At 48.4% G+C, this 12,374-nt stretch overlaps 1 protein-coding gene across 7 annotated transcripts in view; it reads left to right on the top strand.

Moving 5' to 3' along the window:
* Window positions 1-11,162, top strand: part of CARMIL3 (capping protein regulator and myosin 1 linker 3) — a 71,758-nt gene extending 60,596 nt beyond the window's left edge. For 4 of the 7 annotated variants that reach the window (XM_039338084.1, XM_039338083.1, XM_039338087.1 and 1 more), the window contains 5 exons: window positions 1,178-1,247; window positions 2,151-2,240; window positions 6,171-6,328; window positions 7,001-7,199; window positions 8,557-10,353. In XM_039338084.1, the coding sequence (XP_039194018.1) occupies window positions 1,178-1,247; window positions 2,151-2,240; window positions 6,171-6,328; window positions 7,001-7,199; window positions 8,557-8,996 (957 nt within the window). In that variant the 3' untranslated portion in view covers window positions 8,997-10,353. Of the gene's footprint in view, window positions 1-1,177; window positions 1,248-2,150; window positions 2,241-6,170; window positions 6,329-7,000; window positions 7,200-8,556; window positions 10,354-10,448; window positions 10,572-10,656 lie in introns of those variants that run through there. The other 3 variants (XM_039338086.1, XM_039338085.1, XR_005556093.1) reach the window with 3 other exon arrangements.
* Window positions 11,163-12,374: the final 1,212 nt, after the last annotated feature.

Here is a 12,374-nt window from a genome sequence, read left to right as displayed (position 1 = left end):
GAGACGCTGTGGGGAGAGGCATTTGTCGGGAACAAACGCTGATTCTTTGGAAGTGTGTGTTTGTGTGTGTGTGTGTGTTGTTGTTGTTGCTGCTGATCTCTTGTTCTGTGACTTCTGCTTGAAACCCGGACACTCTGACCATTGGACTGGCTGACAGTGTTGCTTGGATGTTCAAAGATCTCTGTATTTTGGCTTCCCTTTTGAAACTGCTTAGACAAGCGTGTATTCACCCAGACTCGTTAGGTTTACGATGTATGCGTCATTCCTTGTTATCTCCGTGGCCTTGAGTAAATTCCTCTCCTAATCAGACTGTATGTGAAACTGCTTGCAGCCACAGGTGGCTGAAGGTTTGTCTTCTTGTGTTTGGAGGCTTGCCAGAAACGTGGGAGCATTTGGGGAAAATTTGGAGCATTAAAGGGCAGTTTGAATTGCCAGCTGACTACGTTGCCTCTGTGCTGTGCCCTGGGTCATCACAGGGTGTGTGTGTGTTGCTTTAGAATGGATTAGATCAGGGATATCAAACTGCCGGCCCGCGGGCCGGATGCGTCACGCGGAAGCCACGCCCACCCCAGCTCCAGCAAGGGGGAGAAAAGTCGCGATACATCCCGACACATTGCATGATGCGGCGAGTTTGACACTCCCGGGTTAGCTGGAGAAACGAAACCTCTATGATTCTGCTGAAGACCCGTGAGAGAGTCTGAAACCTCCCCAAGGACACCGCAGCAGGTGTGGAGAAGAAGCAGATGGTTCCCGTAACAAAGTGAAATTGTTTACATGGGCTACCGGAGAGGAGAAATTATTGTTTAATTCTATGAACTGGTGTCTGGGAACCTCGGAGTTAGTTTCGTTTCGACATTGCCATGCAGTGTATTCAATAAACAGTAAGATTTTTGGAAACGGAAAGAAGCCAGAGTTTGGTTTGGATTCACGAGCTGGATGTTGACACCAACTGTGTTCTCCTCCTCCTCCTCCTCCTCCTCCTCCTCCTCCTCCTCCTCCTCCTCCTCCTCCTCCTCCTCATTTTTAAGAAGAGACTGGACAGCCAGATCTGAAATGGCATAAGGTCTCCTGCTTGAGCAGGGGGTTGGACTAGATGACCTCCAGGGTCCCTCCCAGCTCTGCGATTCTGTTATTCTTGTCCGTGGTGTGCAGTTCATCATCTTTCTTCCTTGGTTAGAGCGTTGAAATGGAACAAAGGACAGGAAGTTTACGGGAGCAGCAGAGAAGGCGATCCTCCGACGACACAGGTGGGCAGACTTATCCCGCCTTCTCGGCTCGTTTTCCCCTCCCCTCGCATACATGACTCTGGGAGCACCATGTGGTCCAAGGAAGCTCTTTTGAAGCATGGGTGACTCCCAGGGGTCTGCGGCTTAAAATCACGCCAGTCAAAAGAGGAAGGGCTACCCAAAAGGACCTCCTTCCTAAAAGTACTATTGGATTTATTTATTTATTAGATTTTTCTTTTAATCTTGCCTTTATGACTTTATAAGTAAATCGAAGCGGTGAAACTACTCCGTACACCTTCCTGCTCCCGTTTTCCCCATAACGATAACCCTGTGAGGTGGGTTGGGCTTAGAGAGAGGGACTGGCCCAAAGTCACCCAGCTGGCTTTTGTGCCTAAGGCGGGACTAGAATTCCCAGTCTCCTGGTGATTGGGCCAAAGTCACCCAGCAGGCTTTCATGCCTAAGGCGGGACTAGAACTTCCAGTCTCCTGGGGATTGGCCCAAAGTCACCCAGCTGGCTTTTGTGCCTAAGGCAGGACTAGAACTTCCAGTCTCCTGGTGATTGGCCCACCCAGCCGGCTTTCATGCCTAAGGTGGGACTGGAACTCCCAGTCTCCTGGTGACTGGCCCAAAGTCACCCAGCAGGCTTTCATGCCTAAGACGGGACTAGAACTTCCAGTCTCCTGGTGATTGGCCCAAAGTCACCCAGCAGGCTTTCATGCCTAAGGCGGGACTAGAACTTCCAGTCTCCTGGTGATTGGCCCACCCAGCCGGCTTTCATGCCTAAGGTGGGACTAGAACTCACCGTCTCTTGGTGATTGGCCCAAAGTCACCCAGCCTAAGGCAGGACTAGAACTCCCCATCTCCTGATTTCTAAGACAGTGTGTGGTACTGATGGATTGTTGTTGTTTTTTAAACCCACCTAGGGCAAAGAGGATGGAGGCCTCACCCTCCCCTGCAGAGCAGCAAGCCAAGTTTTGCCACCATTCGGCGGGCCGAAGCCAGCTGGGATATAGGTGGGTAGACATTCCTAGAATTGGCCAAGTGGACTTCAACTCCCAGAATTCCCCAGCCAGCAACGCTGGGAGTTGAAGTCCACTTGCCTTAATGTCGCCAATGGGACGAGTACTATGCATTGAGCTATGCCTGGGGACGGGTTTATATGACAGAAACTCATATGAGCCTGGTAAATGAGGTGGCTGCTTTAATAATCCAGAAGTGAATCAGAATAAAGCTGGAAGGGACCTTGGAGGTCTCCTAGTCCAGCCCCCTGCTCAAGCAGGAGACCCTCGACCACAGTGGTTCTCAACCTGTGGGTCGGGACCCCATTTGGGGCCGAACGACCATTTCACGGGGGTCGCCAAACAACGCAGTCCGCCATTTTTCCCCCCTTTTCCTTAGCTGTGCTCCTCCCTTTTATTCTATTGGCTTTTGAAAGCCAATCGAATAGACTCTCTTGAATAGAGTCTCATTCTATTGGCTTTCCAAAGCCAATAGGAATTGTCCAGGCTGTCTCTGCCCTGCTGAGCCCGCCAAAAGTCCCATTCTGCAAACGGTGCTGCACCAGTTGAGCAGTCCTCGACTTACGACCGGTTGTGTAGTCCTCGACTTACGACCGGTTGGGGGTCGCGGCATTAAAAAGGTTGAGAACCACTGCTCTACCATCTCAGACAAGTGACTGTCCATTCTTTTCTAAAGAAAAAAAAAAACCTCCAGTGATGAAGCACCTACAATTTCTGGTGGCAAGCTGTTCCACTGGTTAATTGCCCTCACTGTTAGGACGATCATCCTTAATCCCAGGTTGCTTCTCTCCTTGAGTAGTTTCCATCCATTTTTTTTCTTGTCTTGCCTTCTGGTGCTTTGGAAAATAAGTTGACTTCTTCTTCTTTGTGGCAGACTCTCAAATAATACTGTTATCATGTCCCCCCCCCCTTTCTCTAGAATGGCCGATCCCAATTCCCACAACCGTTCTTCTTCCTATGCTTTAGTCTCCGGGCCTTTAAATCAGGGCTTTTCAACCAGTGGTACGGGTACCACCTGTGGTACATCGGCACCTGGCAGGTGGTACGCGACCATCCTAGAAAAATGGTAGTGGGAGAGGGGAATGAGCTGAACCGATGGCAGCACCACACAAGCCTGACCGAGAGACGGCTGGAGCTGCAGGGCTGTCAGGGCTCAGCGGAAGCCCCAGGATCAGTGCTTCTTCGAGGCCGTCAGGGCACAGCGGAAGCGCCAGGATCAGTGCCAAGCTCCAGCTGGAGCTCGGCGCTGATCCTAGTGCTTCTGCTGAGCCCAGAAGAAGCGCCAATCAGCTGGGATGTTGCAGCCTCTCCAGGGTCTTGTGATTGACATTCAGATGCCTGGCAACTGATTCATATTTATGACAGTCACAGTGTCCCAGGATCATGTGAAGTGACCAAAACCTGCTGCAACCACCTAGCAAACGGGGGGGGGGGAATAAAACCAAACACCCCCCTACCCCACCCCTGCTGTCAATCCTCAACAGAAATGCTCACAACAATGGAAACCTCGGACAGGAGGAAGAGCACCACCGGGCGGGCAGGCAGGTGTCTTGCTCGGCTGTGGCTTGGGGGGCACTTTTTTTCAGTGCCATTGTAACTTCGGACAGTCATTAAGCGAATTGTTGTAAGTCAAGGACTACCTGTACTTTATCACTTTTTCCCCCTTTTTTGTCATTAAGTTTTTCACACCTTGCTAGGCGACTGGTGGTACTCGGAAATTGCCATATCCTAAAAGTGGTACAATGGGTGAAAAGGTTGAAAAGCCCGGCTTTAAATCATCTTAGTTGCTCTTCTCTGCCCTTTTTCCAAAGTCTCAACATCTTTTTTTGTAATGTGGTGACCAAAACTGGGTGCAGGATTCCAGGTGTGGCCTCACTAAAGGCTTTATGAAGCGGTACTAATACTTTGTGTGATCTTGATTCTATGCCTCTGTTTATACAACTGAGGATTGTGTTAGCTTTTTTTGGCTGCCGCCGCACATAGCTGGCTCGTGTTTAAGGGATGGACTACTAGTACTGGGAAGTGGTAGCTTGCACTGCAGATTCTTTCTTTCAAAGACGTTGTCTGAGACAGTATAGGTTCTCCTGCTTGAGCAGGGGGCTGGACTAGAAGACCTCCAGGGTCCATTCTATTCTATTCTATTCTATTCTATTCTATTCCTTATTTCTATTCTGTTCTGTTCTATTCTATTCTATTTTTTATTATTCTATTCTATTCTATCTTTTATTATTCTATTCTATTCTATTTTTTATTATTCTATTCTATTTTTTATTATTCTATTCTATTCTATTCTATTTTTTATTATTCTATTCTATTCTATTTTATTTTTTATTATTTTATTCTATTTTTTATTATTCTATTCTATTCTATTTTTTATTATTCTATTCTATTCTATTTTTTAATTCTATTCTGTTCTGTTCTATTCTATTCTATTCTATTTTTTATTATTCTATTCTATTCTATTTTTTATTCTATTCTATTCTGTTCTATTCTATTCTATTTTTTATTATTCTATTCTATTCTATTCTATTTTTTATTATTCTATTCTATTCCATTTTTTATTATTCTATTCTATTTTTTATTCTATTCTATTCTATTTTTATTATTCTATTCTATTCTATTTTTTATTATTCTATTCTATTCTATTCTATTCTATTTTTTATTATTCTATTCTATTCTATTTTTTATTATTCTATTCTATTTTTTATTATTCTATTCTATTCTATTCTATTCTATTCTGTTCTATTCTATAATACAAGGCATTGCTGGGAGATTTCGGTTTGCATGAGTACCTACACTATTCAAGGCACATTACAAATAGTTCTCAACTTACAGCCATTTGTTTAGTGACCGTTTGGAGTTGCAACGGCCCTGAGAAAAGTGACCTGTGATGGTTTCTCACACTTACGACCGTTGCAGCATCCCCATGGTCACGTCATTAAATTTGGACGTTTGGCCACTGTCATGTCTTTATGATGGCTGCAGTGTCCCTGACAAGCAAAGTCAATGGGGGAAGCCAGATTCACTTCACAACTGTGTTACTAACTTAACAACCGCAGGGATTCACTTAACAACCCTGGCAAAGAAAGGTTGTAAAATGAGACAAAAGTCACCGAACATCTGTCTTGCTTAACAACAGGAATCTGGGGCTTGCAAAAGGGCATCCCATGACTCCAGGACACTGCAACTGTCATAAATACGAACCACATTTTGCTTCTCATCCCAGAAGCTTCTCCATTTCTGACTGAATGGTGGGGAATGGAAGGATTTATACTCCTTGCAGACAGCTGGTCATTTGAATTCTTTTAGAGAGTCGTTGAGGCCACTTGGAGGTCTACCTGTGTCCTCAGGGTCACTTGAGTGGTACAAATGGGCGTGGAGCCTTCTTGGAACTGCTGAAAGGAGTTCCAAGAAGGCTCCACACTCATTTGCACCATTCAGACGATCCCAACATCACAGATAAACCTCCAAGTGGTCTCAACGACTCTCTAAAAGAAGACAAATGACCAGCTTTCTGCAAAGGAGTATAAATCCTTCCATTCCTCACCATCCAGTCGGAGCGGAAGAAGCTTCTTGGGTGAGAAGGGAAACATCTTCAAAGAAAAAAACAAGAAAGTCCAGTTGCCTCTTGAAAAAAGCATCTTTGGGACAACGAGGGCCTGGATGACGGAGAATCTCCGTAGACATTTAAATACGAATCAGTTGCCAAGCATCTGAATTTCAATAACGTGACCAAGGGGGGGAACGCTGCAAATGTCTTAAGTGTGAAAACGGTCATAAAATCACTCTTCTGCAGCGCCGTTGTATCTTTGAATTCTCACGAACCTAATGGTCGTTAGGTCGGGGACGATCTGCAGTTTGAAGGAATTGAATTAATTCCTGGCGGTTGATGGATCCTTTGTTCGTCTTCTCCCCAAACTGCAGCTGAAGAAAGCACATCCCGGGAGAGTGGGGGCAAAGGCAACCTGCGAGACCACCCCCTGGAAGAAAAGCCGACGGGGGCCGACGAGAGGGGCGTGATGGGGGGCACACCAAATTCCGAGAAGGACCGACTGACGGCACCGCCCAGTGCAAAACTACAGGTCTTTTTTGAATTCAAGGGGCAGGAGAAAGCTTGTTTTGGGGCTGGGGGCTTCTGGGTGAAGGACTGGGGAGTGATCACAATTGAGACAGGAACTCCCAGTGCAAAGCAAGGCATTTGTTAAGGGAGTCGTGTCCAATTTTACAATCTTTTTTGCCACGGTCGTTAAGGGGATTGTCCCAGTAACTGACTCATACGGTCGTTAAAGCGAATCTAGCTTCCCTTATTGACTTTGCCACCTGTGAAGGTCAGGAATGGCGATCACATGAACCAACCCCCCCCAGGATGCTTTAACTGTGGTACATACATCCTGGTTACCAAGCACCCGAATTTTGATCACGTGACCACAACAGGGAGGATGGTTGTGACTGTGAGGACAGGTCGTAAGTCATTTTTTCAGCGCCGTCATCCCTTCGAACAACCGCTGAATGAATGGTTTATGGCTGGCTGGGGAATTCTGGGAGTTGAAGTCTTCACAGGTTGCCCAGGTTAAGGAACGTTGCTCTGGAGGTTGAAAACTACCATTCCCAGCATTCCATACCATGAGTCCTGCTGGCTAGGTTTGCTGGGAATTGTAGTCCAGCAGCCGCAGCCGGAAGCTTCTTCTGAGAAATTTCTATTTTTTTCCCCCCTCTCCTTTCGTATCTCCACATCCGCCCTCTTGGTTTTACAGCAATTCAGGGATCTCTCTTCCACTCCTCGCCCTCCCAAGCCGGTTGCCCTCCCCAGGGGCCGGAAGACCCCCAGCCAGCCGGAAAGAAGTCGCAGCAACGAGGAAGGCAGTGTATCTGGTGGAGCCATTCTAGAAGATTCCTGCACCTTTCCTCCCGTCGCTCAACCCCGACGTAGACCGAAGGAGCAGGAAAACGAAGGTGAAGAGACACCGAGGCCCTAAGACAGTGGTTCTCAACCTGTGGGTCGGGACCCCATTTGGGGTCGAACGACCATTTCACGGGGGTCGCCAAACAAGGCTGTCCGCCATTTTTTTCCCTTTTCCCTAGCTGTCCTACTCCCTCATATTGGTGGCCACACCCACTTGGGGGTCACCACAACATGGGGAACTGTATTATGGGGTCACGGCATTAGAAAGGTTGAGAACCACTGCCCTAAGACAAAGGTCTCGGTTAATCTCACGCAGATCTTGGATTAATCGGTACAAGAATTCCAAAAGGAAGGAGTTTTTGCTTTGGGATAATAGCATTTTGATCCCGAAATTTCTGTTGTTGCATGAAATACTTGTTAAGTGAGTTTTGTGCCATTTTTACGACCTTTCTCGCCACAGTCATTAAGAGAATCCCTGGAGTTGATAAGTTAGTAGCCCGATTGTTAATTGAATCTGGCTTCCCCCATTGACTTTGCTCGTCAGACGGTCGCGAAAGGGGATCACATGACCTTGGGACACAGCAAAGGTCATTAACATCCCAGTTTTGATCACAGGATCACGGGGACGCTGCAGAGGTTGTCCCTGTGAAAAACTGTCATATGTCACATTTTTCAGTGCCTTTGTACGTTTGAACAGTCACTAAATGAACTGTTGTATGTGATATGTAAGGGTGTAGATATATATATATATATGTTTTCTGAGGTTTTCGCGGGTATTTGTATATAGGTCTTTGGTTGTTCGGGTTTTCTCCCGCGTAAAATTGGAAGTGTCTTGGCAACGTTTCGACGAAGTCACATTCGTCATCTTCAGGCTGGTGTTTTTAGCTTCTTGCTTTGAGCATCGTGCTGCTCGAAGCACGAAGCTGAAAACACCAGCCTGAAGATGACGAATGGGACTTTGTCGAAACGTCGCCAAGACACTTCCAATTTTACGCGGGAGAAAACCCGAACAACCAAAGACCTACATATATATATATATATATATATATATATATATATATATATATATATATATATATATATATATGTTGTATATAGCATATTTATATTTGTGTTGTATATATGTACACTTTTGAGAGCAGGCAACAGAATTTCATTTTTAATGAAATTACAGTGTGCCCACAGTAAAAAATGACAAAGGTTATCTTTAGCTTACTATTTGCAAATCAAAGAGTATCTTGTGTTATTTATTAAGCACTTATTTAAGCCTTTCCAGCAGGAGGCAGCAAAGAGCTACAGAGAAAAAAATATGAATGCTCTGTTGCCCTCTAGTGGCCCCTGGAATTTTTTTCTTTTTAACAACCCAGAGAGGGTCACCTTAACCAACAAATTCTTTCTGGGGCTCAGGACTCTCTGATGCTCCTCTTTCCATTCCAGGGGAACCCGAGGTCGGGCGGAAAATGGCGCCTCTCAAACCAAAGAGAACACGGCGGGCACAGTCCTGCGACAAGCTAGAGTCCGACCGGGGACGGAACCCGGGATCTGGAGGTATGGCAGAGCTGGCATTCCCATGCTCGTGGGATCCAGAAGGTGGGAGGGAACTTTGGAGAGAGGAGCAGCGAAGCGGTAGAGAAGGAGGGACAGAAACTGGGGGCGGAGTCAAAAGAGGAATCAGCCTAGAATCTCTACATCAGGAATCCCCAACCTGTGGCGCACTACCGGCTGTGGTCTGTTGGCCACCGGGTCGCGGCACAGGCTGGCCAGTGCACCCATTCATCCCCACTTGTGCTAGTGCCGTGGCTGCACAGCCTAAATGGGGTTCCGTGTGGCCTAAATGCACAGCCTAAAATGGGGCTCTGTGAAGCCTAAATGGGGTTCTGTGTGACCTAAAATGGGCTCTGTGTGGCCTAAAATGGAGCTTGTGCAGCCTAAATGGTGCTCCACATGGCCTGTGGGGCTCTGCGCAGCCTAAAACAGGGCTCCGCGCAGCCTGAATAGGGCTCCGTGTGGCCTAAAATGGGGCTCCGTGCAGCCTGAATGGGGCTCCTTGTGGCCTGTGGGGCTCCGCATGGCCTAAAATGGGCTTGTGTGGCCTAAATGGGGCTCTGCATAGCTTAAACCTGGTTCCACATGGCCTAAACAGGTCTCTGCACAGCAAAAACGGGTCACCATGTGGCCTAAACAGTGCTGTGCAGCAAAAACAGGGCAGCGCTAGTGCCCCCATGGCAGAAATGGGGCAGGGCTAGCTAGTGTCATGTGGGCACTAGCGCCGCCCCGTTTACGTGGCGCACAGGTACATAAAATGCTCCCCCTTCCCTTTCCTTCTGGTCCTTCAACCAAGAAACTTTGGGGACCTCTGCTCAACATAGCCCCAAATGAACTAAGTCAAACTCCCTTGAATTCTCATGGACCCTTAAGCTAACCGTTAGTCGGGAAGATTCCTGCGCGTGGGCTTTCAGCAATAAAGCAGTTAAATTGTAGCTTGGCATGTGGATATGATCTTTGGCACCTGACAAAAGCCATTTGCAAGAAACCAGGTTGAACTGGGATGGGTGGTGCAGGCTTGCTGGTGAAGGAAAAAGTCCTTGGTCCACGCTCTCCTTGTCCAGGTGGTCCTCCACTTACAGCCATTCGTTTAGTGATCATTCAAAGTTACAACGGCAGTGGGGAAAAAAGGGATGTGTGACCCCTTTTCCACACTTACGACCACTGGCAGAATCCCCACGGTCACGCGATCAAAATTTGGAAGCTTGGCACATATTTATGACGGCCGCCGTATCCCGGGGCCATATGATCCCCTTTTGTGACCTTCTGACAATGGGGGAAGCTGGATCGGCTTAACAACCGTGCGGCTAACTCAACAACTGCAGCGATTCACTTAACGGCTACAGGAAGAAAAGTCGTAAAACGGGGCAAAATTCGCTTAGCAGCCGTCTGGTCTAGCCGTAGAAATTTTGGTCGTACGTCGAGGACTACCTGTTTTACCTTGGCGTGTTGCAACTTTGTGAAACTCTGTGCATCTTTTGTCACACTTGGTGAAACGTTTGTCAAACTTCGTGTAACTTATTCCCGGGGAAGTCGGAAAGACGAGGCTTACCAGGGAAGCCGCCGGCTCACGCGTGGGATCCCGCAGCGATTGAAGCGGTGAGGTGTCGGTGTCGTGACCCTCCCCTCGAACCCGGTTCCCCCTCCCCCCCGGCTAACTCCGCCTCTCTCTCTCTCTCTCTCTCTCTCTCTCTCTCTCTCTCTCTCTCTCTCTCTCTCTCTCTCTCTCTCTCCTGCCTCAATTTCCCTCCCAGGTGCCAGTGACCTACCCCTGCCTGACCCACCTCCTCCCCCCCCTCAACTCGAGCCGCCCGGCTGGAAACCTCGCCCCGCTCTTCCTCCTCCTCCTCTGTTCCTTCCAGCAGACCGGCATGGAGGTAGGTATGGATGACCTTCCGGGAGACCCCGGGGAGGGTCGCTCATTTTTTCTTCTCTTTTTTTGATTGTCTTTTCTTCCTGCAGGAGTCCCCAGATCTGGGACAGAGTAATGGAAAAAGCCTTCCTGGGTCTCTGAAAACTTCCTCCTCCCCTCCCCCCCCCCGTCTGGCCGGAAGACCGAGGGGGAACCGGACGTGCTACAAAGGGGAGAGGCAAAGCATGGGGAGGGTCTCCTCCAAGCTGTCCCGTCTCTCCCCCCCCTCCACAAGAGGTGTCCTGGCTCCAGAAGTTTCCTACCGGGATTCTTCCATTCCTTCCTTCCTTCCATTTGTGCCTCTTTCTTCTCTGACTTCTGGTCAAAAGCCCACCCCCCCTCTCCTGCCTGGGGAGGGGGGATTCTCGTCCCACCCACCCCCGCTTTGTTTTTAACCAGGGTGCCACAAAAATGTGGCCAAGGGCACCCCTTTCTCTTAGATTCCCGTCCCCTTTCCCCCAAATCTCTTTCCTCTGGACCCCCCAATTCGTTCTCCTGCCCCTCCTGTGTCCCCCTCCCCTCCCGGTGGTCCCAGATTTCAAACCTGTCCCCCCCCCACGCCCCCTCCGCCATCTTCCCCCTGTTCCCCCCGCCGTTTATTTTCAGCTTGTATAAAAGAAAAGAGAACCGTAATAAATTATATATGGACGTTTAAACAAAACAGAACAAGAAAAAAAAAACACGTCTCTTTCTGAGTCTTGGGTTGTTTTCTCGTAGGGGAAATTAAACCTTCTCCCGCAGGGCACCCCTCAAATTTCTGGGGTGACCGACTCAGAGGTGGTGGAACGGTACAGATAGTCCACGGCTTAACGGCCGTTGGTTTAGGGACCGTTCGAAGTCGCAACGGCCCTGAAAGAAAAAAAGGGACTAAGTTGCGACCGTTTGTGGCCCTGTAAAAAAATCCCCACGGTCACGTGATCAAAAGGCTTGGCAACTGGCACATCCTGGCGACAGTTGCAAGGATCCCACTTTGAGACCTTCCGACACACAATGTCCAGCGGTTTCACTTAACAACCATGCCACCCTCCTAACGACTGTGATTCGCTTAACAACGGTGGCAAGGGTGCTCGTAAAACGGGGCAAAACTCACTTAACAATGGCCTTGCTTAGCGAGGGTGATTTTGGGCTCCCTTTTGGTCGTAGGCCGAGGACCATCCGTGGGCCAAAGGTTCTAGATCCAGTTCCAAGGGAATCTAGTTTTGCAGAACCAGAAGAGGCCTAAAGTCCCCGGGAATCTTTGCAGCTTTCCACTTCGATGCACCCGGATCAGGGGTCTTCCAACTTGGCCCTTTGATAACTTGTGGACTTCAACTCCCAGAATTCCTCAGCCAGTGTGCCTGGCTGAGGAATTCTGGGAGTTGAAGTCCACAAACAGGGCTCTTCGGACTTGGCCCTTTGATGACTTGTGGACTTCAACTCCCAGAATTCCTCAGCCAGCGTGCCTGGCTGAGGAATTCTGGGAGTTGAAGTCCACAAGCAAGGGTCTTCGGACTTCGCCCTTTGATGACTTGTGGACTTCAACTCCCAGAATACCGCAGCCAGCGTGCCTGGCTGAGGAATTCTGGGAGTTGAAGTCCACAAGTCATCAAAGGGCCAAGTTGGAAGACCCCTGACCCGGATGAATGACTTTGAAAAACCCCTGTTCCATCTGGATTCAGAAGAAAGATGATGGATGCTGCGTCAAGGAAAAAAGGTGAAAAAAGTGTGTGCCTGTATGTGCGTCTGTGTATTTTGTGTGTTTGTGCTTGTGAGTGTGAGTGGGTGGGTG

Source organism: Crotalus tigris, unplaced genomic scaffold (genome assembly GCF_016545835.1).
Source record: "Crotalus tigris isolate CLP2741 ecotype Arizona unplaced genomic scaffold, ASM1654583v1 scf7180000017690.20705106771:4171800, whole genome shotgun sequence".
Taxonomy (NCBI): Eukaryota; Metazoa; Chordata; class Lepidosauria; order Squamata; family Viperidae; genus Crotalus; species Crotalus tigris.
This window is presented reverse-complemented; position numbering and strand designations above follow the sequence as displayed.